This window comes from Phragmites australis, chromosome 8 (assembly GCF_958298935.1).
Source record: "Phragmites australis chromosome 8, lpPhrAust1.1, whole genome shotgun sequence".
In the NCBI taxonomy this organism is placed as follows: domain Eukaryota; kingdom Viridiplantae; phylum Streptophyta; class Magnoliopsida; order Poales; family Poaceae; genus Phragmites; species Phragmites australis.
In genome coordinates this window covers 23,905,951-23,932,813 of record NC_084928.1, presented here as the reverse complement: position 1 = coordinate 23,932,813, position 26,863 = coordinate 23,905,951, and the positions used below count along the sequence as shown (strand labels likewise).

Below are 26,863 nucleotides of genomic sequence, written 5' to 3'. Positions count from 1 at the left end.
GTGTCACCATAATTTTCAATGCTTTATTTAATCAGTGGTATTATTTCATTCTTTTATAACTTTGATGGACGGCCAATTTATTAATTAACTAAATCTAGCTCTTCCACTTGTAAATATCAGTATTTTTGGTTATTCTAAATTCTAATATAATTTTTCTGACATCTTTATGGTCAATCTAATGCGTCTTTAAACTAGATTTTTCTGTTCTGAAAGATTTCTATGCAATTATAATTTTCTTGTTTTATTTATCGTTGAATCTTCTTTATCAGGCTGCAATGGTTGATGAGAACATTGAAGAAAATCTATTCAGGATGCTTGATGAGGAAACTGATTCTGAGTACGTTATTTTATTTGCATATATTTTATGCACTATATTATTTTCCTTATGGTGAAAAATGGTATCTATGTGTAATTATAATGTTTGCTGTTTCCAAGTACCCACTTGGTATTACTGGCCAATTGTGATGTTGTATTTCCGTTTTAGATGTCTTAAGGCAGTGGACTTGGAATTTATCTTGCTCTCTCAGATGCATCCACTGCATCGGGATACATTGGATGTATGTTTTCTGTTATATCTGTATTTATCAAACTGTGGGGCTGGTGCATAACATTGGGAACAATGCCACCAGTGCACATTGGCATGCATCTGTAGTTCCAGCGAACCATTATGTTATATATCGTGTCACCTTTAATTCAATGGTTGTACGTGACTGAATTGCTGACACATATTTTGGTTTAAGAGTTCTATTAAATCATTACTTTGAAGGAGTTCTTGTTGTTCTTTACACGCACATTCGATAATTTGTATCCTATTTAATGTTCACTTGTCATTACTTTCTCTGTTATTAAAATTTAATTCAATTGTCCAGTTTAACTTTCATTTGTGAAAAGTTGCTTTGAATTGTGAAATGATGCTAATCATTTAAACTTTTAAATGTGTAGAATAGCGATGTTGGTTCGTGCAACTATTATTCGCTTACTGTATACATCATGTCCACTACATCCATCTCGGTGGTTGGCAGTTTTGCGAAATATGGTATGTTTAGTACATACTTTGCATCTATATTGTGTAACATGTAGTGGTTTGCATATATTATTTCCCGCTGTAGATGCAGATGCACAGGATAGCAACATGAAAAGATGAATGCACATATGAGTTCCAATGATTAATTTTGTGATGAGTATCACATATCATTTCTTAATTTTGACAATTTAGTAAGTGAAGTCTTAATCATGTTCCTATTGTTTGCATACAAAAATCATGCTCCTATTGTCATTTGTTTTTTGGTGCCAATTCATTAGATTGTTTTAACTAGCATGATTTTTGTACTATTTAATTCTAGCATCTCTATTCTGCATAGTATCTCCCTCTTTACATTCACACTGGATAAATTATGTACAGTCTGTTTATTATCATCAATTGATGAAAGGCTTTTGGAATATATGCCCCTTGACATTTGTTGCCTTTGAATTCTGAATCGTACACTGATCTTTTTTGTGTTGGTTACTTTTGGAACTTAATAATTCATCTAGTATACACGAGGATCAGAGTCTTGTTAGTTCCTTCATTTCATCAGTGCATGATTTTTCAGGTGGAAATTTTGTTTTGGAGTTGGCAAACTTATGTCATTATTTTTCGATATCATTTAGGTTCTTGCTACATCAATTACAAGAAACACAAGTGAAGGTCTGTCCAGTTCTGGACATAATCCCCTTGATAGTACATCTGAGAATGATGTATACTATGGAGAAGATGATGACAATATGATTTCCAGCTCAAAGCAGGAGCAAGTAAACTGGTCTGCTTCTAGGACCAGCCAGTTTCCTCAAAGAAATATGCACCTCAGATATCGCACCAGGGTTTTTGCAGCAGAGTATGTTTGCTACTGATGCATTGTTTTTTGGCTTCAATCAAGTGCCAATTTGTCCTGAAGATGTGCATTTTCTCACTTATTATTATTGCAATGATTTCTTTTTTGTATGAAAACAGATGTGTTAGTCATGTACCAATTGCAGTTGGAGCAGAACCAGCTCATTTTGACCTCTTGTTGGCAAGGAGCGCAATAGCTAAAGGGACTCATTTGTCAAATGATTGGCTAGTGCTTAAGCTACAGGAGTTGGTCTCACTTTCATATCAGGTCTAAACATAAATCAGATTTTAAGTTCTAACCGTAGAACTATTGGTAGAAGATTTGGGTCAAATTTGTCCAATTGAAGGCTGATCACTACCTTTGTGTGGCAGATAAGTACTGGACAGTTTGAAGGGATGCAACCGATAGGCGTAAAGCTTTTATGTTTGATTATGGACAAGGTATCTCAGCTAATTTTGAGTTGTGGCTTGGAGATAAATACATAATCTAGTCATGTACCGCGATGTTAATCACTCCATCTATAGTTAAAATGAGACAAACACCCGAAACTTGCATTAGGACATAAAATAACTGGTTGCCTACATGGGTTGTCAACTGTGCATACTTAATGCCATTTAAAACTAGGTGAATGTGTAGTAAATAGCATGGTTTTTAAGGCGTCATCTAGGCGACAAGGCACAACTCAGTCGCCACAGGGGCAAGGCGTCGCCTCATCGCCTTACATGTATTCCTTCTTTGGCTTGATTTCGTTCTCCCGCCCTTCTCCGTCTCGATTCAACGGTCTGCCGCTGTTGCTTGCCCTCCTCCGGCTTGATTTCATCATCACTTGTCCATCTCCGGTTGATTTTGCTGTCTCCCGCCTTCTTTGGCTGTGCCACCCTCGCAAGGAGCGTGGAGGAGCGAAGTAGGTTGACAGGAGCGGAGGAGTTGAGGTGGCGCTTCTTGATGTGGAAGGGAGCATTGGGGGCGATGGGAAGTGTTACCTTGACTGGAATTGTGGGAAGAGAGAGAGAACCATACATAAGACTGGCTCTCAATATATAGAGTTAGCGATGGGCCAACTTGGGCCTAGAATATATATGGGCTGGATATATACTTAACACCCTCCCTCAAACTCAAGGTGGTATAGGAGGCTCTGAAATGTTGAGTTTGAGCAAATGAAGTCGATGATGCTCTCGAGTTTGTGCTTTAGTGAGGAAGTCAGCAACTTGAAATTCGGAGGGCACATACTAAAGAGCAATAGTTTTCTGATGGCAATGAGACTGAGTAAAGGAAGCATCAACACCAATATGCTTTGTGAGTTCATGCTTCACATGATCATGAGCTCTTTGTATGGCACCAGTATTATCATATAGAAGAGGTGTGTGTGCTTCACAAAAGACGCCAAAATCAGCCAACAACCACCGAAGCCATACAATCTCTGAGGTGGTAGTAGCAAGAGCTTGAAGTTCTGCCTCTGTACTGGAATGTTATACATCAAAAACTTCCATGTAAGAGGTGAAATACCAAGAAGAATACAATAAACAGTGACAGAACGACGGTCTATCGGATCATTCGCCCAAGTGGAGTCTGAGTAAGCATAAAGCCGAAGCAAACTAGAACGGGTATAAAACAAGCACTAAGATGATGTCCCCCTCAAGTAACGTAATACCCAAAACAAATGACCAAAATGCAAAAATGTTGGAGCACTCACAAACTAACTCAAAATATGAACTGCATGAGCAATATCAGGTCTGGTAACAGTGAGATAACCAAGACTACCCATTATTCGATGATATCGAGAGGGATCCTTAAGAGGTGTGCCATCAGTAGGACGTAGTTGCAAATGAAGCTCTATAGGTGTAGCAACTGGCTAAGTATCGGTAATGCCTGAGCTAGTCATGAGATCTTGAATATATTTAGATTGATAATGATAGAAACCCTTTCCAGAAGTCAACACTTCAATCCCCAAGAAGTAATTAGTAGGGCTTAAATCAGACATCTGAAACTGTTTATTGAGTTGCTTCTTCACATGAGCAACATGCTCAATATCATCTCCTGTAATCAACATATCATCAACATATAGAAGAAGCAAAGTACGCCCTTTTGGAGATAATTGAATAAATAAAGCAGGATCATGATCACTAGGTGAAAAAGCAGCAACCTGCATAATAAAAACATATCGCTCAAACCAAGCGCGAGGTGCTTGTTGGAGGCCATATAAAGCACGATGAAGACGTCAAACATATCCTGAAGGAGCATCAACACCTGGGGGTGGCTGCATATAGACTTCTTCATGCAAGTCACCATGAAGAAGGTGTGTTTAACATCTATCTGAGAAATAATCCAAGAACGAGTAGCATCCATAGTAATCAAAGTACGAACTGTGGTCATATGAGCAACATGAGCAAATGTCTCATTATAATCTCGACCCTTAGTCCGTTGGAAACCTCGGGCAACAAGACGAGCTTTGTATCTCTCAATAGAACCATGTGACTTTATCTTGATTTTAAACACTCACTCACATGTGATAGAAATAGCATGAGATGGTAAGGGAACAAGATCCTAAGTTCCTATACGATCAAGTGCAACAAGTTCCTTACACATAGCAGACTACCATTAAGAAATACCAGAAGCCTCCTGATAATCAACAACATTAGAATCAGTAAAGACAGGAGCATCAGGACTGGCCGATGAGGTGGGAATGGATGGAAGATTGGAGGGAACCGTGGTGCGACGAGTATACACATGGGTGATAGGCGGAATATATGGTGGAGGAGCTGAATCCTGAGCAGGTGTGGGTGAAGGAGCTAGAATCGAATCAAAGGTGGGTGGAGAAGACGATGTGTTGGCTTAGGTTGAGTGGGCTTGCTAGGTTGAATGGACTGACCCCTAAACTGGTCCGTCTCTTGTTTTTCTTTTTTTTTCTCCTATTTTCCCTCTAGTCTGGATACTCTTTATGTATATATGGCGTCATCTCGCCGCACACCTTAAGTGCCTCAACGGCTGGAATGGGGTGGGTCGCCGCGCCTCGCCTTACCACCATAAAAACCATGGTAAATAGTTTGGTGAGGTGTATTTGTCGGGACCGGTCTAAGGAAAGACCAACACCCAATATATAGACTTCATAGATGATAACAAAACATAATGTCATAACTTAATGTGAATAGTCGTTATTACAGAGGGGACATTTGAGGGTCAAAGGACCGGTCTAAGGAAAGACCAACACCCAATATATAGACTTCATAGATGATAACAAAACATAATGTCATAACTTAATGTTGTCGTTATTACAGAGGGGACATTTGAGGGTCAAAAAGCAATTAAACACCGCAGTTAGTGCAACTTATTCCGTATCTCCCACAGGCAGTTGATGTAGAGCACCACATGATTAGAGTTCACGGGTAATGGTTTGGGATGGATAACTTTGGGATGGTGGTTCATTCATGGTTGTGGGAACCCTGTTTGAGGTGGTCAACTTCAGTTGAGGTAGTTTATGTTAATAAGTTTAATTCTTGAGGTGTTTTTTATTCAGTTATTTACTTTCGCTTTTCTTAAATGTTTTGTTAAATTCTGCCTTTATGCAAATAATCCCCTGTAAGCTTTATTATTGCGGATGCCTTCATTACATCTTTTACAACACTTGCGGAGTACGAGATCACTTCTCAAGTTATATACCTTCAGTTATTACATCTTTTATATCCTGTCAAGTGTGAGTACGTCTCGTACTCCATAAATTATGGTAAAAGATGAAATGAATGCATTCACAATAATAAGGCTTACATGGGCTCATTTGCATAAGGGCAAAATTTAACAAAACATTTAATAAAAGCGAAAGTAAATAACTGAATAAAAGCCACCTCAAGAATTAACCCTCTTGACATAAACCACCTCAACCGTAGTTGACCACCTCAAACATGGTTCTCGCAACCATGAATGAACCACCAAACCATTACTGGTGTATTCTAATCATATGTGGCATTTCTCACCACTCATAACCGTGAGTATGGCTGATTAATCAGTTTTACACTATGCAGAGATTGTACACTTTACCCACAAGACGTGTCATCCTGTTTTGCTGAGTATCTGTTGGCCAACAAAAAACTTTTGCACAGTTCCGAGATGTGCGACAGGAATCCACTGTAAGGCCTTTACAAAATCTCCCAACAAGTGTCTATCCGATAAGGTTTCACTGCCGCACGAATAATACCTCAACAACGGAAGCTCCCTCTTGCGCCATACGGATCTAGTGAAATAATCATTTCGTTCTCCGTTCCATCTAGTCTACACTATGTTGGAAGAACACTAATTAGTTGTCCAGGCCTGTGGTTGTATTGTAAAGCTCGATCCGATCACACCATGAACCGGTTCTTAATCAAATTGAGCATACGGAAACTCCTTATTGTGCCATACGGATCCAGTGAAATTATCATTTCGTTCCCCGTTCCACCATCTAGTTACACTATGTTTGAAGAAAACTAATTAGTTGGCTAGGCTCGTCTCATATCAGGTCTATGGTTGTACTGTAAAGCTCGATCCGATCACACCATGAACCGATCCTTAATCAAATTGTAAATAACTACCACCCACCTGCATTATGCAACCAAAACCATCTTGCTCCATTTCCTAGTCCATGTTGCTAAAAACATTTTCACCAATTTTATCTCATGTTGCATAGTACCATTATCAAAATTATTATACCAATGTCATGATCCAACCCCCAAACCAAGTAAAGCAATACTACCCTTGACCCCATCAAAACCGAGGCGACAAGGTAGATATGGAGAAACTAAGGTATAGTCTAACATGGATTTCCCATTGACAACTATGAGCATGCAACTTTGCAAAACAAAATCATTTAGAAAACATAAGAGCAAAATGCATCAAGGACAACTTGCCTTCACCTTGGTGCTTAGCGGGTTCCTTGAATTCCTAGTCTTGAAAACCTACAAATTTCTTTTGGACGTCGACGTCTAAGCGCAAAATAAAACAAGGAAATAAACACTAAGCCAAGAAAAAGCCAAAAACACCAAGAACAACTTAATTTATAATTTTTGGTGAATTATTGGCGAAAGAAACGATTAGATCGAAGTTACAACGGTGGAGATATGGCTTGGAAGGGAAGGCGTAGGAATTTTCCTGGGATTTTCTGGAGGTTTCATGGAATTATTTGGATTTTCTAGCATTTAAAGATTTATTAGCAATTAAAGAAACATTGAAAAGAACTAAAAAAGTTTTTTTTTCTAAATTTTTCTAAATTTAATCATATTTATTTACCATTTTTTCTGATTTAAATATTTTTAAAACATTAAAAAAATTATTCTAGTTTTTCTAAAACATTTATTCAATTTTTTATTATCCATTTTTAAATCTTTATCTAATTTATTATCGAATTTACCAAAATTTTCTATTAACGAAAAACGTATTTTCAGATTTTAGGATTTCGCGAATTATTTTTCTATAGGAAAATAAGTTTATTGTGCAATGGTGATGTTAGCCTGCTGACTAGGATGCTGACGAGGTGAGGTTTTGTTGACTAGGTGCCATGTCGGACAAAAGCGCGCGCGTGGCTGGTTTACGTGGCGAAGCTTACTGGGCTTCAACCTATTTACATCTAGGTCATCGATCTCAGATTGAACGGTCGAGATCTAACAAAGTGAACCGATACGCTGGCTTCTAATCCTAGCCTTACATGCGCAATCGGACGGTGGAAATCGGTCTTACCTAGGTTCCAGCGGGCGGCGATGGCGACGAAGAAACACGACGGTGCAGCTCGAGAGACCGCTTGAATCGAGCTCCGACACTCGGCTTGCGACGGCGAGCGACGGAAGAGCGTCTCCGAGCTTCGGTGAACCCGTTTGAGGCATGTGAACGCCGGGGAGGTCTCATGTGGCTTGGCGACGGCGAGAGCTCAGCTAAAGGGCTCTCGGGTGATGCTTTTGCTTGGGATTCGAGGGGAAATGCTGCGGGGGATTGTGGTGCTCAAGGGGGGCCGGGGGGGGGGGGTATATATTTCACGGGAGGCGAATCTCAAATCGGTTTAGGGTTCGGCGGCCGGCGGCAATCGCTGTAGGATTTTCATGCTCTGAGCTCCAATCACATAATTGATTTGCCTTCCGTTTCTTCGGTTGCGGATTTCATCTATACTGTCGCGTAAGGATCCCTTTCCTTCGGTAGGCGTGGATCGACGAGATTTTCGGATCGGCTATGGGCGCAGAGAAAAAGGAAGGAGCGGGGGGGGGAGGGGGTAGGGGGCGAAGCTAACGTGTGGGACCGGGCGCCACAGAGAGGCGGTCGTGGGCCGAGGTGGCTGGATTGGGACAACGCGGGGGAGGTTTGCCGGAGGGGAAAAAGGTTGAGTGCGGGAGCGGGCTGGACCGAGAGGGGGAAGGTTGGGTTGAGAGAGAGAGAGAGAGAGAGATTGGGCCCGGGTGAGGTTTTTTCTATTTTTATTTTTGTTTTTCGTCTTTTCCAATTGCAAACAATTCATTTTCTGGGTTTATTTCTTAGAGAAATTTTTATGTAACAAATTTGGGGTGTTAGAGTATTGTTGTACCCTTATTCTGCAATCTTAGGCACCTGATTATCCACGAGTGATGGATAGTGACTTGTTGGCAATTAATCTCTAAATTCAACTCATGTGCACATCATTACGTGAAGAAGGTATATCAATACACATTTTAGAGACAATCTGATCAACTACCAAATTGATATGATCATGCCAAAGTTCCTTCGCTTATTTCACCATATTTGTACTTCAGATATATTCTTGTTATTGAAATTGTGCATCCAATATTTGTATTTTTACCAAAAAAATATCTTTTTGAATATTTAGATTGATCATATGAAGATGATGACTAGATGCATCATAAAAAATACCTTAGAAATCTTATATTTATACGACTTTATAAATATATTGTGATAAGAAATAATGGTTACACTTGCATCTCTGTGACCATAGTAACCCCGAAGGTCAAAGACTTTTTGACAGGAGGGAGTATTAAGAATCAAACCATAAGTTATAGGTTCTTGACCAATGAATTACGCTTTTGTGCCTGTTTACATGCACACATATGTGGCTGGGCCATCTATGCTGCACTGTTGATCTTCATCCCGCTTACTCTATTTGTTGCCTTGTGTTTTTTTCTTGATAGGAATCATATATTTGTCAGACTGGCCTGTCTACCAAATCATAATTTAGTTTCTAAGTCAAAAGTTGCTTTTGCAAATCATGTGGTAGTCCTTATGATTGTTCAACTAGTGCTATGGATTATGATGTTAACGATTGATCTATTTTTTTTGGGACATGATTTATATACTCTTTTTGCTACGAGTATATAATGCCTTCCAGTCCCCTTATGTTCTGTTACAAAATCTATCCTGATTATTGTGTTTATTTTATTTTTCTAGTTTGCGATGGCGGTGGATCCTGAATTTCCTGGGCATATCTTGTTGGAACAATTTCAGGTGATTTTCAAATCTCCTTACTTCTTAATATTCCCTTTTTGGAGCAAAAGGGGAAATCTGATGCCTTGACGTGTAATATCCGCATGATTGAAAGAAGAAAATTTGCCTGTGACTTCTTATGAATACTGATACTAATAGCTACCTTTATAGGTATTATTTAAACATTTAATGGACCGATTTTTTTGATAGGACCCTTGTATATTTTGAAATGCAGGCCCAACTTGTTTCTGCTGTTAGAATGGCCATAAGTACTGCTTCTGGTCCACTTCTTTTGGAGGCCGGACTTGAACTCGCTACAAGGGTCTGGATTATTTTTTTCCTGTTTTGTACACCACAAATGTTCATTATACATTGTCATTGATAAACATCTATGCTTAAAAAAAACCAGGTTATGACAAGCAGCATAATTGGTGGGGACAGAGTAGCTCTTAATCGTTTGTTTGTGCTGATATCACGCCCACTAAGTGACATAGAGGGCCTATTTTATCCATCTTTTGCTGACTGGGTAGTGTGCAAGGTATTTCAGTTCTCCTAGATTGCGTTATGTAGCGATGCATCTCATCCATTTTTGTATTGGATATCTGGTAGTGTCTGAGTATCTAACCTAGGTTGTGTATCTGACAGATAAAAGTTCGCCTTCTTACTGCCCATGCTGCAGTTAAGTGCTACACCTATCAATTCTTGAGGATGAAGGAAAATGCTTCTGATGAACATCAGCAATTAGTACCTTTACTTGCAAATAGCTCAACTCTACTAGGAAAATATTGGGTTGGAGTCCTCAAGGATTATATTTCTATAAGCTTTGGTTTGCACTCAAAAATTAATGTAAGACCATGTATCATGCCTCAACTATTGATCTCAAGGATTATATAATTACATAATGATTGCATTGTCTTCTTTTAAACAGTACAAGCCATTTCTTGATGGTATTCAGTCATTACTGGTCTCATCAAAGGTGCAGAAGTATCTTGATGAAGTTTGGCCATTAATTCTTCAAGCAACAGCTTTTGATGCTGCTCCTATGGAGTTTGACATGAATGAGTCTGAAGATTTTCTTGAACGGACATTTATATCTGGGCATAGGATGCTCAAACTGGAAAGAACTGAATTCCAGTTTCTTTGGGGACTATCCGTCCTTGTGCTATTTCATGCATGCCAATCAGTGAAGAGTAGTGCTTTAAAGATCAACCTTGGCTATAGACAAGGCAAAAAGTTTGGGGACTTTATTGTTCATGGACTAGATGAGCCAAAACCATGTGATCAGGTCTTACCTGTGTTGTTATCCCTCACGACTGAAGTCTTTTTCAGCAAGAATTTCCTTTCAGTGGATATTTGCCAGGAACTCCTCCAGGTCAGTCCGCTACTGTTACCTTCATGTTTCCTAAGTTATAAAACTTGCTGACTCCTATTTAGTAACACTCCCTATATTAATATAAGATACTCCTTCCTGTCAGAAAAACATGTTGTTTGATATTGACATGGCCTCCAAAATGTAACTCTGATTCTTAATTTATATTTTAATATTATACATATGTTTTTCATGTTTCTAATATAAATATTTAAAAGGTATTGATGGTCAAAGTTTCAAATGTTGGATCGAATGTATGTCCAAAACAACATGTATTTATGACCAGGGATAGTAGTTGCTTTTATTCATGCACAAGGAAGTACCCAACTAAACATTATACGCATTTCCAAATGATGAGTTGCTTAGATACATATCTGACGTGGAGCCACTGGTCAGTGTTTCTGACCAACATAGAGAGCTCCAGAGGTTAGCATAGTTGGTATACCAGGCCTGAAATTGTCCAAAACCGAACTGTTAAAAAAAGCTTCTTACCCTAGATTGGCAGAAATTCTGCTTGGAAGTCTGTCATTGCATTAGAGACGGCAGTGCCAGTTGCCACCGGTAGGGACACCTTTTGTTGATTTGGGCAGTGGAGCTATAAGCCATGAATATATCTGAACATTTTTGGCACTGAGCAGTGTTGCAAAAAAGAGCCATTTTTGAGGCAGTTAGGCGAAAAATACTATCTTGGCCATCTCTTATTTGGGCTCTACTATAGAGCTATTTTACTCCCACAACTTTCGGTTTTGATCTCATTTTGATCCTTTGGGTTAAAAATGAATATTACATCTAGTGAGTCTTCGTGTCATTGACATATGGGATCTTAATCAACTATGTTGCGCCATGGACCTGAGAGTGCAAGGAGGCGCCATGGAGCCGAGGGTGCAAGGATGCACCTGGGAAGAAGACGGTGACGTGATCAAGGTAGGCAATCGTGAAGGAGCAGCTTGATCCGGAAGGTGATGGTGTCGAAGCCGTCGAAGACAAGGTACCCCACCGGGTTTGCCAGGCCTGCTGATGCGTCGGGGACGAACACACACATCAGTGTTGCCAGTAACGGACGTGTGAAGAATGGGACCATCACGAACCGTGTGCCAATGTCGAGGGGACTAGCAGAGAAGGCCGCCGAGATAGTTGTGGCGCGTAGAGCGGTGAAGAAGGATGTGCTGGTGCAACCCGTGGTTGTCGGAGTAAACGAAGTGTAGATGGGGAAGAGATTGTGACTTTGGTGATGAGGTTGTGGTGGACGAAGACTGAAGGTGTGGCGGAACCGATGGCTTGAAGTGGTGACTCTGGTACTCTGGAGAAGCGCTCGGAAGGCCGTGGAGAAGGGGTTGTGCTGATGAGCACATCGTGTCACTCTGCGGCATCATCGGAGGAGAGGAGACACCGGAGTCGTCGAAGTCGAGTTGGTGAAGTTCGAAGCGGAGAAGCGTCGACGGGTCAGTAGGGTTGGTGATGCAAATTTATCTTTGATCAGAAAAAATATAGTGAAAACATAATTTAGAGATGATCAGGAAGAAAATTCTAATTGGCAGCCAATCAGATGATTGGCGACACGACTAAACTATGGGTTGCGCAACCCTTAGAAGAGAGATCATGGACAACGGATCATCTCCTAGGGGCGGTGCGGCGTGGAGAAAGTTGCGGAGGCGGCGGCTAAGGAGTGGCGCCATCTTATATACCATGTAGAAAGATGAATATACTGCGATAATTGTAGATGTATTATTGAATCTCGTGGAAGTGTTTATATATAGTACATGATTTGGATCGCGAGACAATCCTAGAGATAAGACTGAATTGTATCAGACATTCCAATCAGATTTAATCAAATCGTATCCTACCATAACAGCCGAATATACTCAAACAAATAGTTTCTAAATTATCTAGATTGGTCATATGAAAACTATATCACTAGATTTGTCATTAAGTCTCCGGCTACGACCCATGGTCCTTGGCATAGAGCACGAACATCCCTCAACTCCTGCAAGAATGGGACTTTTAGCGTCAGTCTGCGGTCCATAGACACTTGATAACCACCAGCTGGGGCCATCGACTGTGGCGAACTGGACTGACACTGAGTATCTATCAATACGCGATCCCAAGGCTCGACAAGCTACACTTTTCCAAGCGATCAAGATCTCACCTCTGATTTCCTCAGCTGGTAGAGCTTCGAACCGATCAAACTCTGACCCAAGGGCTGAAAGAAGATGCCGACAGGATATTCTTGGTAGCTTTGTTTCTTGGAAGCAAACAATGTCAGCCTGCAAAGAAAGAACCATTTCGCGGATAGCGTCGCGTCGCACACGCATATTAAGGCCGCGAACGTTCCAGATCAAAATAGAAGAGATACTCATTTGAGAAGAAACAAAACCGACCGAAGGGATAAGAGAAACTCCCACCTATAGGGACTCTGGTTCAGCCTCGGATAGCAGTTGAGTCAATTCGAGAAGCCTCCACCCGAAGAGTGCTGCAAGGGCCTCTAAATGTCGTTGTGAAAGCTATTGTTCAAAAAGCTTGGCATAACGATGTTGCGTCTAGTCGTCCATCTGCTCCCCATCACCTAGAATCCCATGGATGTTCATGATCCTCTTCACCGTGCGGCGGTCATTCGAGGAAGTCGCACCACGCGTTGGTCGCTTATTCTGGCGCAGGACGAAGTTAGGCGAATGTCGACGACCATGGGTCAAAGGGTGCTTGAGCAGGCCATCAACCTGGCAAGTGAGATGTTTAACGAAATTTGCCGTCGGAGTTTCAGCAGGCTAGGTTGATAGTGTGGTGCCCTGTTGCGTGTGTGCGGAGGAACATTTTTGTCCACTGGCCCTCCTTGAGTAAACCATGACACAAGATTTGGACTTGTATCTGCTTTGGTGGCCACTATCAGGGGCGGCCTGCAAAAGGGTGGAAAAATTTGGACCATTTCTCGATTTGTGCGTGCCATCCTTAATATACAGGACTGAAGACAAGAATAACGCCAATTTTAATCAAGCAATGATGGGTGGATTCCGAAGATTTATAGATGAGGTCGAACTACAGGAATTGCCCTTAATTGGCCGAAAATTTACATGGTCGAACGAACGGGAGGCGCCCACTCTTGCGGCTGGACCGTGTTTTCTGCACATTGGATTGGGACCTTCTCTTCCCGGACTGTTTGTTGCAAAGTGTTGCTTCCCTTATATCGGAACATTGTTTGTTGATACTCTGGCTTCAAGATAACACGTAGGGGAAGAGACGCTTTCAATTTGAAGGGTTTTGGCCTAGAATGGATGGCTTTCAGGAGGTTGTTCAGGCAGCTTGGTCACAATCGGTTGCTGAAACTTGCCCGCTCGTCTTGCTGCTAAATTCCAGAATTTGAGCAGGGCTCTCCAGTCATGGAGTCAATGAACAGTGGGTAATATCAAATCACAGTTGTTGTGGGCCAAAGAGTTTCTTCACAGATTAGAGATCGCGCAAGATTTCAGGCCTTTGTCCATGGAAGAGGAGTGGTTGCGCCGGGAACTTAGGAAGCATAGCCTTGGATTAGCATCCTTGGAGCATACAATCGCTCGCCTCCGCTGTCGGACCGAGTGGCTGAAGGAGGGTGATGCGAATACTGCTTCCTTCCACTCCCAAGCTTGCTATAGAAAGCGTAAGAATTTTATAGTCAAACTGAAGGTTGGTGACCAATTGATCACAAGTCAGCAGGAGAAGCACAAAGTTATTTTGGATTTTTATACTAACTTGTTAGGCTCGGCTGAAGAGAGGGCAATCACTTTAGGTCTTGCATCCTTTTATCAGCAGCCTCATGATCTCTCAGCACCCTATCCAATCATTGAGACAGAAGTTTGGGACACTATTAAGCAACTATCCTTGGATAAGGTGGCAGGTCTGGATGGGTTTACAGGTAGATTTTACTAGGTTTGTTGGGCTTTTATTAAGGGGTACATTGTGCATGCGGTTGTTGCTGTTTAGAAGGGAGATTTGAGGAAGCTCTATCTTTTGAATTCAGCTTTCCTGACACTCTTGCCAAAGAAACTGGATGCTATGGAAGTGAAAGATTATAGGCCCATAAGTCTAATCCATAGTTTCACCGAGTTGGTGACCAAAATTATGGCAAGAAGGTTCTCTCCGAAGTTGGATGCTCTGGTCGCTCCTAATCAAAGCGCATTCATCCGAGGCCGTTGTACACAAGATAACTTCTTGTTGGTGCAGAACTCTGCCCGTTACTTACATCAACAAAAGAAACCTCAAGTGTTGCTGAAACTGGACATATCAAAGGCATTTGGCTCAGTTTCCTGGAGTTCTCTCTTGGAGGTTCTCAAGTATCTGGGTTTCGGTGAATGTTGGTTTAATATGCTAAGTAATTTGCTTGCCACAACCTCTACTCGGGTTTTGCTGAATGCCGATCCTGGGGAGCTAATTCATCATCAGAGGGGTTTGAGGCAGGGAAATCCGCTCTCGTCAATGCTTTTTATTCTAATAATGGATGTCTTGAACTCAGTTCTAAATAAGGCTAGTGAGGTCGGTCTGCTCCAGCCACTCTCCATTAGAGCACTAAATCATCGGGTATCAATGTATGCGGATGATGTGGTTTTGTTTCTAAAGTCTGCTGCTGAGGAGCTTGATGTTGTGAAAAGGATCCTTCATTGTTTTGGAGAGGTTTCTGGGTTACGGACTAACATTAGCAAGTGTTCTGCGCACCAATCCAGTGTGCAAAAGCTGATATTGACATTGTGCGAAGGGAACTGCCATGTGTTGTCACTGACTTTCCTTGCACTTACCTGGGGCTACCCCTCTGTGTGAAGAAGCTCACCAAATCTGCACTGCAGCCATTAGTGGACAAGATTGCTGATCAGCTACCGTCCTGGAAGGCTGCCCTAATCCATCCTGCTGGCAGAGCCACACTTGTCCAGGTGATTCTCACAGCCATTCCAGTTTACCAATTGATGGCGTTGGATATTCCTAAGTGGGTAATCAAAGCAATTGACAAGAGAAGGAGAGCCCTTTTGTGGAAAGGCCGCAGGGATGTCAATGGTGGTCATTGTCTCTTGGCTTGGAGCAAAGTTTGTATGCCTAAGGAGTTTGGGGGCTTGGGCATTCACAACCTTGAGGTTGTTGGTTGGGCTTTGCGGATGCGATACTTGTGGCAGTTGAAATCGGATCCTCGCAAACCTTGGACTCTCTGTCCCTGCTAATTTTGTGGCCATGCTCTCTATCATGATGCACTCTGAGATTGGTAATGGTTCTAACACTAAGTTCTGGACGGATCGCTGGCTTCTGGGGAGGTCAATTGCTGACTTGGCCCCTCATATGCTCGCTTTAGTGCCCAATCGCTTTATAAATTGCCCCATCCAACATGCTCTCACAAATGGATGCTGGATCAACGACATTAGAGGGAATGCATCAGTACAAGTCATAGCTGAGTTCTACAAATTATAGGACCTAGTTTCAAAGATAGAGCTGTAGGAGGGGGTGGAGGATACACATAGATGGCTGGGCATGTTGTCCGGTGTTTTCTCTACTCAGTCAGCATATAGGACCTTTTTCACCGGCCGTATCACTTTCGAGCCATGGAAAAGGTTGTGGAGATCTTGGGCGCCTCCTAGAGCAAAGTACTTCATATGGTTGGCTTGCCACAATCGTTGTTGGACAGCCGATCGCCTAGCCCAACGGCAATTGCCTCATCCTGTTTCGTGTCCTCTCTGCGATCAAGAACCAGAAACCATTACACACCTTTTAGTCGGTTGTGTCTTCGCCAGGCAAACTTGGGGGGTTGCTCTGTAGGAGGTCGGTCTGCAGCATGTGGCGCCGGCGACCATGACAATGACCTCCTTCCAAGATTGGTGGCGCCTTGCTGCATAACAAGTTGACAGGAATTAACACAAAGGGTTCAACTCCCTAGTGATCTTGGTGGCTTGGTTCATTTGGAAGCATCACAATGCTTGCGTGTTTGAGGGCGAGAGCCCAAGCGTGCAGGGTCTCCTTAGGGCTATTAGAGATGAAGCCTTGTTTTGGTGTGCAACGGACGCTAGGTTTCCGACCCTGTTGTGGCCATAGTCATTTTAGGTTGTGGACTCTCCTTGAGTTGTTTTAGACGCGTTGGTGATGAGTGCTTGACTTTGTAGCATGTGTGTTGTTTTTTCTTCCTTTTTCCTTTTGTTCCTGTTGTTTGCTCATTGTTGCGGGGTTTTTCTTTTCGGAACCCATCCCTCTCTTAATATAATGACGGGCAGTTCTCTTGCTGGTTCGAGAAAAAAAAGATTTGTTGTTAAGAATACTTTCATAATGTTGTAATGTTACTAATATACTAACATAAGGCACAAAAGGTAAGGATCAAGGTCATGTCTTGGAGATAGTGAAAAGTCAATAACACTATTTAAGAAGGGAAGTGGGAGTAATTTATGTGTAACATTCAGGCTTGGCCAAACCGCTCTTTGCTTTTGTGCCTACTGCCTAAAATGCCAAGCTTGGCATTGCCTATTGCTAAGCCCTAGGCCATTTTGAGCTTGGCTTAACTACATCGAGTGGGGGCTAGGCCCCTGTATTTCTTGATGGATCAATACATTTTTCCCCCACTCAGATCTGTGAAGCTGTTTCATTAAGCTTAGGCCTGTAAGAAACAATCTCATAATGGATTTCTTAGTGTTGCACCAGGGAGAACAGATTGAACATCCGTCTAGCGGTTTCTTGGTGTTTGCTAGGGTTCGGGTTTAAGGTCTTCATTCCAATGTCATGATAAAATTATAGATTTTACTGATATATTAATCTATTACTGCTGTAGGCTAATGGGACAATACTAGACAAACGATTACACCTTAACATCAGTAGACGATCCATACATTTCAAAATAGTTTGGGTTCATTGTTTTTTGTTCGTTGAGAGAAATAGATACTTACCCCATTTCAAAATAGTTCAATATTTATCGTTTCAAAATGTTTCTCCATTGAGGGAATTGGGTTTTATTTATTGCAGTTTTTTCATCATCTATCATTTCTTTCAAAAATACCTTCAATGCTCCAACTGTGATATTTCATTATGCTTCTTGATGAGTGTTTACCATCTAGATTTTAATAATGGTAAAATACTATGCTATGCTATATGTCACAATCTGATTAAATCTACCTTTTAACTTATTCTTGCAACCCTTAATATCTATTGTTGGTGAAATCACATCCAATTGTGTTGTATCCTTTACTCTGAAAACCATTCCTATATTGACACGTGTCAGTGCAGGCTCTTCCATATGCTGATTGTTCAAGTGCTCCTATTGTTCGTCTGTTCACTCAGGTAAAGGTCATTCTGGTGATAATTACTTCCATGCTATATTAGATATATCAATCGCATTTCAGTGCTAATTTGAAAAAGTAAAAAAAGGAACAATTACATTGTTGCCCATACGTTGTTAGTAGTCCTAAATGTGACCGCTCTGTGGTGGGGATAAGCATGGTTCCAAAAACTAGTGGCAACCGGCCAATTGATGGACTTATTGGTCTCAGCGGGTATATTGATGATGTTTGCAAACAGGTTGTGGGGCTCATGCACATGTTCACCTGACACCTGTCTTGCCTCATTCGTTTTTTATGCAGAAAGCTGTGTTCTGAATAGCTACTATGGGTACACTGTAGCTTTTAGAGACCTTAAAAAGCAACACTATGGCCCAAAAAAAGCCACAGTTAGCCAGGGCTGCGAAATAGATTTTCTTGATAGTGTTATCGCTTTTGGCTTACAGCTGTAATAACTGACATTGTGCCATGCTAATTATTTGAGCATAGCTCAGTTGGTGGGAGGTATGGGTGTACATCCCCACCACCCAGGTTCGAGTTCTCTCCAACTCGAATTTGGATGTTTATTTCTTCTTATATGCAATGCCACATAGTTCCTCTAAGGTTGGTCGAGTTTTTTTTTTTGATTTGATACAAAATCATACTTAGAATTGGTTGTATCTATTTCAAGTTCTAATAATAAGTCATTTTGATTAAAATATGGCTGTGATAAGAAATTTGGTTGTCATAGGAGATTAATATGCACAAATTTTATTGTTATGTTTGTTCTGTTGCTTGTTTTATTTTGAAACTTACTAAATTAATGATGTTTTTTTGTTTGCACTTAGCAGAAATGGTGCTTATTATATGAATTTGGACCCAAATTTGAGGATTTTCGTTTTCTTATATCCAATTTCTATTCCTTAGGTTATCATATTTATATATTGATGGCATTTCTTTGAATGAATGGTAAATATTAATTCGGCAATGAAAAAGTAGAAGTCGCTATGTGGTAGCTTTGCAGTTCATATGGATTTTGTTTTTGAAGCTTACTAAGATTTTTATTCCTATTGCATTTCTCTAAATCAATTGTCTGCATCATGTGTGCTATAATCTTGTTCCTTGGGAACATTGCTCTGTTTCGCCTATTAATAATAGCAACTTGTATTCAATAGTAGCCCCCTGGGGTGCGCGCGGCGGATCCATCGGCGGCGTTGGACAAGCATCGAAGAGCCAGCGTCACAAAGAAGCTTGCAAGACGACCATGCACAAGACTTCCTGGCAGTGGGAGATGACGGAGAAGACACCACGGCAACGTAGTCAAACGAAGAGGATTGAGCGTGGCCATGCCGCACATAGGGGGATGTCGAGCCGGCGGGAGGTGGCGCAGATTCGAGGAAGGCCTAGCGTGGGAGACTGCCAGCATGGCAGGTGGCCTGCTGTGGGAGACAACAGGCAGATGGGAAGACGTCGATGGAGTGCGGGAGACCGGTGCAAGCGCGGGAGGCCGGCGCGACAGGACGGCGTGACCGGGATCCAAGCGGACTCGCGGACGGTGTGGGTCCAACGGACCCGAGCAAAGAGGAGGTCGTCGCGGCCTGGACAGGAGTGGTGATGGTAGTTGCGTCGGACGGGAGGGTAGCGCTGGTTGAGTAGGAGCACGGGAGGTCGGGTGGGCGGGTGAAGCATGGCGGTGCGGCCCGTATTAGGTGGAGTGGCAGATCGGGACATAGATTGGCGGCTCAGAGGAGAAGAATGTCGGGTGGAACCTAGACGGGGAGCACTAGACCGAGAAGAGTAGAGCCGAAAGGAAGTCGACGGAGGTGGGTGGAATAGATCTATATCAGGACGAGTTGCGCGTCCTAAAAAAACTTGGCTCTGAAATCATGTTAGGAATAGTAACTTGTATTCAATAGTAGCTCCTGGGGCAATATATAGAGTACATAAGGAGTATATGATAAGGACTCTATATTCCTAACAGCGCCAATCGTAATTCTGTGAGTTCAAAATTTGATATTATCTGCTAGGACTTCTATTCTTCATGTTAGCATGCTGACATTATTTGGCTACATATTTTTTTGGTTGTTCTCTTACACCTTCCTGGCTTAACTCAAGGAGGCACAGCTGATTCTCATTGGGAGCTGGAGCTGCTGTGCTCTAGCTTCTAATAATGATTGAGTCTTGGTGTTATTGATCAAGACTAGTATTGTCCTGATTCAAATTAACTTGTGTGGATCTGTATTGTTGTGAGTAATGCTTTTCTTTTTTTGAAGGACTTGTAGTGTCTCCGGTACCATTCCCTTTTGGATATAGTTCAGTAATATCCCGGGCTAATCCAACAACACATTTTTAATAAGCTAAATGTTTAATTGCATGTTGCTTATTTCTAATGAGATTACCGCCTAACTTTTATTTCATCATGAAGATTATCAGTCTGTGCCCTGACAATTATTTTGAGGTGGAAGCCTTTGTCATTTCTGCATTAGAGTTCTACTCTCAGTATCTCGCCATGATACTTCAATGGTAATTCTTGCTGCGATGTACTTCATTTCAAACTTTCTTGCCTCAATGTACTTAATTTCAAAATCCATTGCTGGGCTTCCAGTTAATTTCAATATTGGCAATGAGTTCTGTATCTGTTGTCACTGCAGTAGGGATGGAAGTTCTCAGAAATGTTCAAGTAATACTTTGATTTCTGAATTGTCTGTTGCAACCGAGATGATGGTTTGTCGAATGAAAAAAGAGGTAGTGATACCAGGCAATCTGATATTCTGATACACTTCCCCTGATTATACCTAGTGCAAAATTGCCTTGAACTATATCCATTCATTTATGGAATCTAATAGCCCGTCTCATCTAGCAGCATTTGTGGAAGCTGATGATGTTACTGGTATCCACATCATACCAATCTTTTCAACAAGTGTCAACTAATTTATGTTTGTCAAATATCATCTCCTTTCTCCAAAATGTTTTTCCTTTCATGAGGAAGTGTTTTAAAGGTATCATCTTCTGTTTTCCCTTGATTTTACTTACTATTCTCCAAACATGTTCACCTGTCCTGATCCACTTCTATTTACGAGAAAATGTTGCCATTGTCCTCCTAAAATTAATTTCAGAATTTCCCTTGCAAAAGAATAAACATATCTAGTGTTGGCGAATTGGAATAAGTGGATATGGCTTGCTCGCAAGCAAATTACGTGCAGGAATGGAAAAAAGACAGTTAAAGTCCTTTCATTTCTTCCTTCAGGATTTAGTAAACCGGCAAAAATCATTTGAACTAGCATGAAAATAGGTGTTTATGTGCATGTCAGGTATGAGTATGACAAAAGAAGGCCCAAAAACTTGATAAAAATACACTTAGAAAGCTGCAATAACTCTAGAAACATTTGGAGTGTGGTCCAGTTATGAACACGTTAACCTTACCATTTGATCTGTGCTTTACATATGAAGACATTAAACAAAATCAAATGAGGTAATAAAGTGTTAGGAATAGCAATTTGTATTCAATAGTAACCCTTGGGGCAATATAGAGAGAGTATATGAGAGAGTAAATGATAAGGACTCTAGTAACTTATACGTAAGGGATATAGAGATAGTATATTCCTAACACCGCCCCTCCCAATGCAAGGCGTATGCAATAGCATTGTATTTGGAAGAGGTGACATTATTAATAAACTTAGACTAATGCATCCAAAAACCGTCTTTTTAAAGCTGCCATAGAGTGGAGCCTTGTAATCCTGTCGAATCAAGTCGAAGAAGTGTTATACGAAGCACATGAGTAGAGTCGTGATGATAGCAGCAAAAGAATGTCATTGAATTGCAAACTAAGCAATGAGGAGTAGCAAGACAACAAATAAAGTTGTCACTAAAGCTACAGAAAGACATAGATAGCACAATTGCATCAATAACAACGGAAAAATTGGTCTTGCTTTCCACTTGTTTTTTGAATGCAGCTTCAGTCGATCTTGCTGGGAATCAATTGGTCTAAAATGGACTCGCACTTTGCCATTCTTCAGTATGATACAAAATGCCAGACAAAGTTTCAACAAGCCTTTCTTTATGGAAATCTTCATAATAGCTGCTTAGGGAATCTGGAAGCAAAGAAATAATATGATCTTTGATCAGAAGCAGCCTTCTCTCCACTCTTGGAAAAAGACCTTTGCTGATGAAGTTCTACTTCAAGCTAATAGAATCAAGGAAGATTTAAGAACTGAGCTTCTAGAATGGACAATCTCAGTTTGCCCTAGTTAAATCTCTTCTGTTAGTGACCTGTTGGCCTCTCTTTTCCCCTGCCTCGGAGTTTCCACCCTCTTTTGGGTTTTGTATAGTCTTACTTACTTTTATCTTTTAATATACTTCTCAGTAGGGGCCTCCCCTGTTGAGTTTACCCCTTTCAAAAAAAATAACAACGGAAAAACATGGGCATGTGTGCATGCAACAATTTGATGTGGTATGTTCTATGTGCGTGGAATAATATTCCTTGCCAAAAGAAATGTGCGCAAGCACTGGTGTGCGTGTAGTAATGCAGGCCAAAAAAATCAGTTCGGTTGCTTAATCGAGGCGCTGAAACCGGACGACACTTTGTAGATCGGGACGCTTGACAGGCAGGATTTTTTGTGGCTGCTAGACTTGTAATAGATCTTGTGGCTGGAAACGTGTGGCGTCGGTACTGTCTTTGAGCAGATCGGGCAGAGCACATGACGATAACAACACTCAGCTATGGGCAAACGGTTAGAGAATCCCGGCCCGTGACGGGAGGTGGTTGAAGACCCAATGACAGTAGACGGTAGCCCGGCCCGCGACCGGGGGCGATTGAAGACCCAGTGGCGACAAACATCAGTCCGGCCCTGCATAGAATGACGGCCTTGCGGATTCGGCGGCAAGTGGCGACCACGCGGGCGCCTTCCAGCGAGGCGAGACTCGAACCTTCTTCCATCGCATGTTCACCTACCGAGATGAGAGCAACAGGCAATGACAATGGCGCTCGCTCGCAACCTCTCAACGATGTGGCGGTGCGAATCGGAGGCCGCGGCCTTGCATGGTGGAGTGGTAGGATCTATGCCTGCCGTTGGAGGATGAAGCAACGGAAGGTGGCTGCTTGGCGCAACTGAGGGGCGCATCACCCGGCATGGGCACGTTGGGGGCGGCGGGGCAGCTCGGGGTAAAGCAGTCGGGCGGATCGGATCGAGCGGGGAGGTGACAGGTGACGCTGGGCAAGGGGCATCGTCTAATGGGTGGGGGAGCCGGGTCAGGCGCATCGAGCGGGCGGATGAGCCGGATCGAGGCATGTCGATCCGAATTAACCGGGCGGAGGAGTAGTTCATGATGGGGGTACGACGCTCGGTGGGGAAGTAGCACACGGCGAGGGAGCCACGCACGGTAGGAGCGATGGCCGATCGGAGAGAAGGGCATGGCACGAGCCGCTCGATGGTGATGTAGGTGGGCGGGTGGGTGGAGGAAGAACCAGATCTAGCTAGCTCCAAACTACGGGCAAGGAATCGACAAGAGACAAACCGATGGGGAAGAGATGGAGCCAGCCAACCATAGGGAGAAAGCCACTACGGGCGAGATAGATTGGATCTGGACGAGTTGTGACGTCCAAAAAAACCTTAGCTGTGATACCATGTTAGGAATATCAACTTGTATTCAATAGTAGCCTTTGGTGCAATATATAGAGAGTATATGAAGGAGTACAGGATAAGGACCATAGTAACCTATACATAAGGGATAAGGACCCTAGTAACCTAATATAAAGGACAAATAGAAATGGACTATTCCCCATGTTTCCCTATAACTTACCCCACCCATTTCATCTTCCGTAGTGTCCATTTTTCTGTGTCGACACAGATGAGCACTGAGGTGACCTTTTTCTCCATTCATTTATAAGGCTTCACCATTTCACTGCTTCCTTTAAAGTTTGTACTTTAATATTTAGTTCAGAACAAAATATCAGTGAAAAGGAATGTTGATTCTGGTAGGTCTCTTGACCACTTACAATAGGGCCAATTTATCAGTTGATGCCCCATCATTAGGTCACAGCTCCTTATATGTCTAGCAAACCTGAAAGCTGAAGGCTTGAAAGGGACCCTAAATAAGTACCTTAAAAGGTACCTACCTAGCAAATTTCCAGACTAAAAAATAGCTCTTCCCTTATATAAATGAATCAGTAATTCGTCAAGGAGAACAATCATGCTAGTCTAAGAATTGGCTGCTCATTTGTTTTGTAGAAAGAGCTGAATCAGATGGTGAGCTCACCAATCCTAAAGTTGTCTTTGGAGCTTTGGTTAGCCTAGTGGCATACTTCTGTACAGAATGTGATAAAAGGATCTCGTTGCTCAAAAACAAGATTTCTGATTCGTACAATCTGTTGGCAAAGATACTATTTTTCTGTTTGGGAGAAGCCACTGCTCTTGCAAAACTTGTTCATGAGATTGGTTATCTGAGTGAAAATGAAAGTAGCAATGATGTGCTCATTTGTGGCAGCTTCAGGCATTGCATACAGGTTATTCAGGGTTCCCTTCATAGCACTAACGTACAGGTAAATAACTGGCTTTGCTTATTGTTGGCACCTAGAATTTCATGCTTTATTAGTGGGTAATTAATAAGTTGATTTCACTAAGTAGGTGCAAATGCTGGGTATACATGTACTGAGAAGCTGTGCACAGAAAGAGCTAACTGAAGGTTCAGAAACAAAGATGCATTCTTTTATGATGTTGCTTGGGGAATTACTGGGAGATGTGTTTTCAGTGATGCAGACTAGATTGAAGGTACTGTTTGGAATGATATCAATTATTGAAATTTCTGCAAAATAGGGCCGTATTCTCTGACAAACTTCTTATTCCAGGAATGTTCAAACAAGGAATCTGTCATTATTATTGATGAATGTTTGAAGCTACTTTTCCTCTTCCACACACTAGCTCAATCGAAGAAATATCAGCAAGATGCTACAATTCTTCTGCTGGAGTCCTTACTGATGGGTTTTTATCTGTCCAGTGATACTAGTTCACAGGTAGCATTGGATTTTTTTTCTCTCGTCTTGCGACCAGAAAATCTACTGTTCAGTTTGGTTTTGTTTATCCTTTTCTACAATGTTCTGTTTCAGGAACTTGCTGAAGTAAACACCATTTCGATGAAGCTGTTCTCTCATTTTATTCAGATTCCGTCTGTTGCTGTACAGATCAAAGATATATTGCTTTCTGCACCACCTGAAAAGAGACAGCAGCTTCAGGTATTGTCCATTAATATGTGCTGATTTTCCTTTTGATGCAAGTTAGTATCTCCTGATTCTACTGTATCAATGCATGTTGGTTTAGGCCTGACGTTCATGATGATTTTAAAGGTTTGTCAGTGCCATCCATACTTTATACACTTGTCACTGAGCATCCTGAAGTACCCAATACTCTTGCATATTCTGTAGGACATGGTCCGAGCTTCGGTCAGTCAAGGCCAGATAACGGTGCCGGTGAATATGAGTGCACACTCAGAGCAGAATGTCCAGGATAGTGGCAGTAAAACACCTGGATCCATTGCTGAAGTTTCTGATTGTGATGCAAGTCAAGAGAAGGACGAAAATGAAGTAAATGATGATGACTGGGATGCTTTCCAATCTCTTCCAGCAACTGTTGCGCATGATGATGTTGATTCTACTAGAATTGTTTCACCTATGTCTGGAGAGAGATCTCTTGCAAGTAGTCATCATGAACAGATCCCTCAGGAAAATACTAGTCAGTATATTAGTGATGTGGACATTGCAGCTGGTGCTATGGAATGCAGAACTTGTACTGACAAGAAACATGTGGAGCCTGCTGATTTGCAATGCTCAAGTACTGAACAACAGGCCAAGCGTGAAGGCACTGATCCAGCAAGTGAAGAGAAGAAAGGCGTCTCTGGAGAAATTCAAGGGATCGAGGGAGTTGTCCTTGATGAAAATATTACTTCTAGAGATGATTCCACAAGCAGTTTGAACAATCTTTCAGATATTATGGAGGATGGGGCCAACAACGGCAGCAACAATGTATCGCCAGGTTCCTCCCAAGATGCTAACATGTCAGGAAATGTGTTCAGCAGGAGTGAAGGGAATGAGCATCCCGTGGATGTGGACTCCCACCCATAATTATCTGAGGATGGAATATCAGATTATAGGTCATAATTGGGATGAACTTGCGACCAACCTAGATCCTTAAAGTGCATAGGAGATTTGCTTATCAGAACTCAGGAAATAAACATTATGATTTGGCTCCTTATATGTGCACCTCATTGCTTTCACTCAAGTGATACTGTTGAAATATCAGTGCGCACCTCTGCAGTCCGAAAGAATGGTTTGCACTGAGACAAGCATAAGCAACAATGCTCCGTAGTACAAATTTTGCTGCCCAGTACGTTATGATGGACATCTAGACTTGCCACACAGACTATACACTTGTACCTACTGTCCTACTGTTTGATCTCAATGTTTTGTGTTGGGTTGCATGTTGTAGAAGTTCAGAACAAGACTCATGTTTGTGTTGTGTTGCATGTAGGGTTCAACCGAACGGTTTTTAAATTTGAATTAAAAAATTCAAAAAAAATCAAAATATCCTAAAAAAATTAGAGACAATTCTAAAAATTTTTGTGATTTTTTTTTTCAAAAATAATGTCGTTTGCCTCATATTATATAGGGATGAAGTTTGAAAAAAAATTTGAAGCATGTAGCTTATTTATTAACTTAGATTAAAGAAAAGTTTAACATGTAAACATATTATTATTTTTTATGTAGGGTGTATCTTAAGAGGATCTTTAAAATTAGTTTGATTTCATTTAGATTTTTATTACTTTCTTCATGATTTTTGTAAAGTTACTAAAACAAAATGAATATATTAAGAAACAATACTGTAATTAACTTTTTCATTCCTATCATTATTTTTTCTACATAAAAAAATAGTATAAGTAAACTAATAAAAGTGATTTTACTAATTTTA

General features: G+C 41.5%; 1 protein-coding gene across 11 annotated transcripts in view; it reads left to right on the top strand.

Moving 5' to 3' along the window:
- Positions 1-26,149, top strand: part of LOC133926819 (protein SWEETIE-like) — a 59,434-nt gene extending 33,285 nt beyond the window's left edge. For 2 of the 11 annotated variants that reach the window (XM_062372931.1, XM_062372938.1), the window contains 19 exons: positions 270-337; positions 943-1,036; positions 1,651-1,874; positions 1,991-2,138; positions 2,243-2,311; positions 9,261-9,317; positions 9,532-9,618; positions 9,706-9,834; positions 9,942-10,142; positions 10,225-10,668; positions 17,878-17,931; positions 20,332-20,429; positions 20,558-20,651; positions 20,767-20,905; positions 24,134-24,444; positions 24,530-24,673; positions 24,751-24,915; positions 25,009-25,134; positions 25,324-26,149. In XM_062372931.1, the coding sequence (XP_062228915.1) occupies positions 270-337; positions 943-1,036; positions 1,651-1,874; positions 1,991-2,138; positions 2,243-2,311; positions 9,261-9,317; positions 9,532-9,618; positions 9,706-9,834; positions 9,942-10,142; positions 10,225-10,668; positions 17,878-17,931; positions 20,332-20,429; positions 20,558-20,651; positions 20,767-20,905; positions 24,134-24,444; positions 24,530-24,673; positions 24,751-24,915; positions 25,009-25,134; positions 25,324-26,019 (3,348 nt within the window). In that variant the 3' untranslated portion in view covers positions 26,020-26,149. The other 9 variants (XM_062372934.1, XM_062372933.1, XM_062372932.1 and 6 more) reach the window with 9 other exon arrangements.
- Positions 26,150-26,863: the final 714 nt, after the last annotated feature.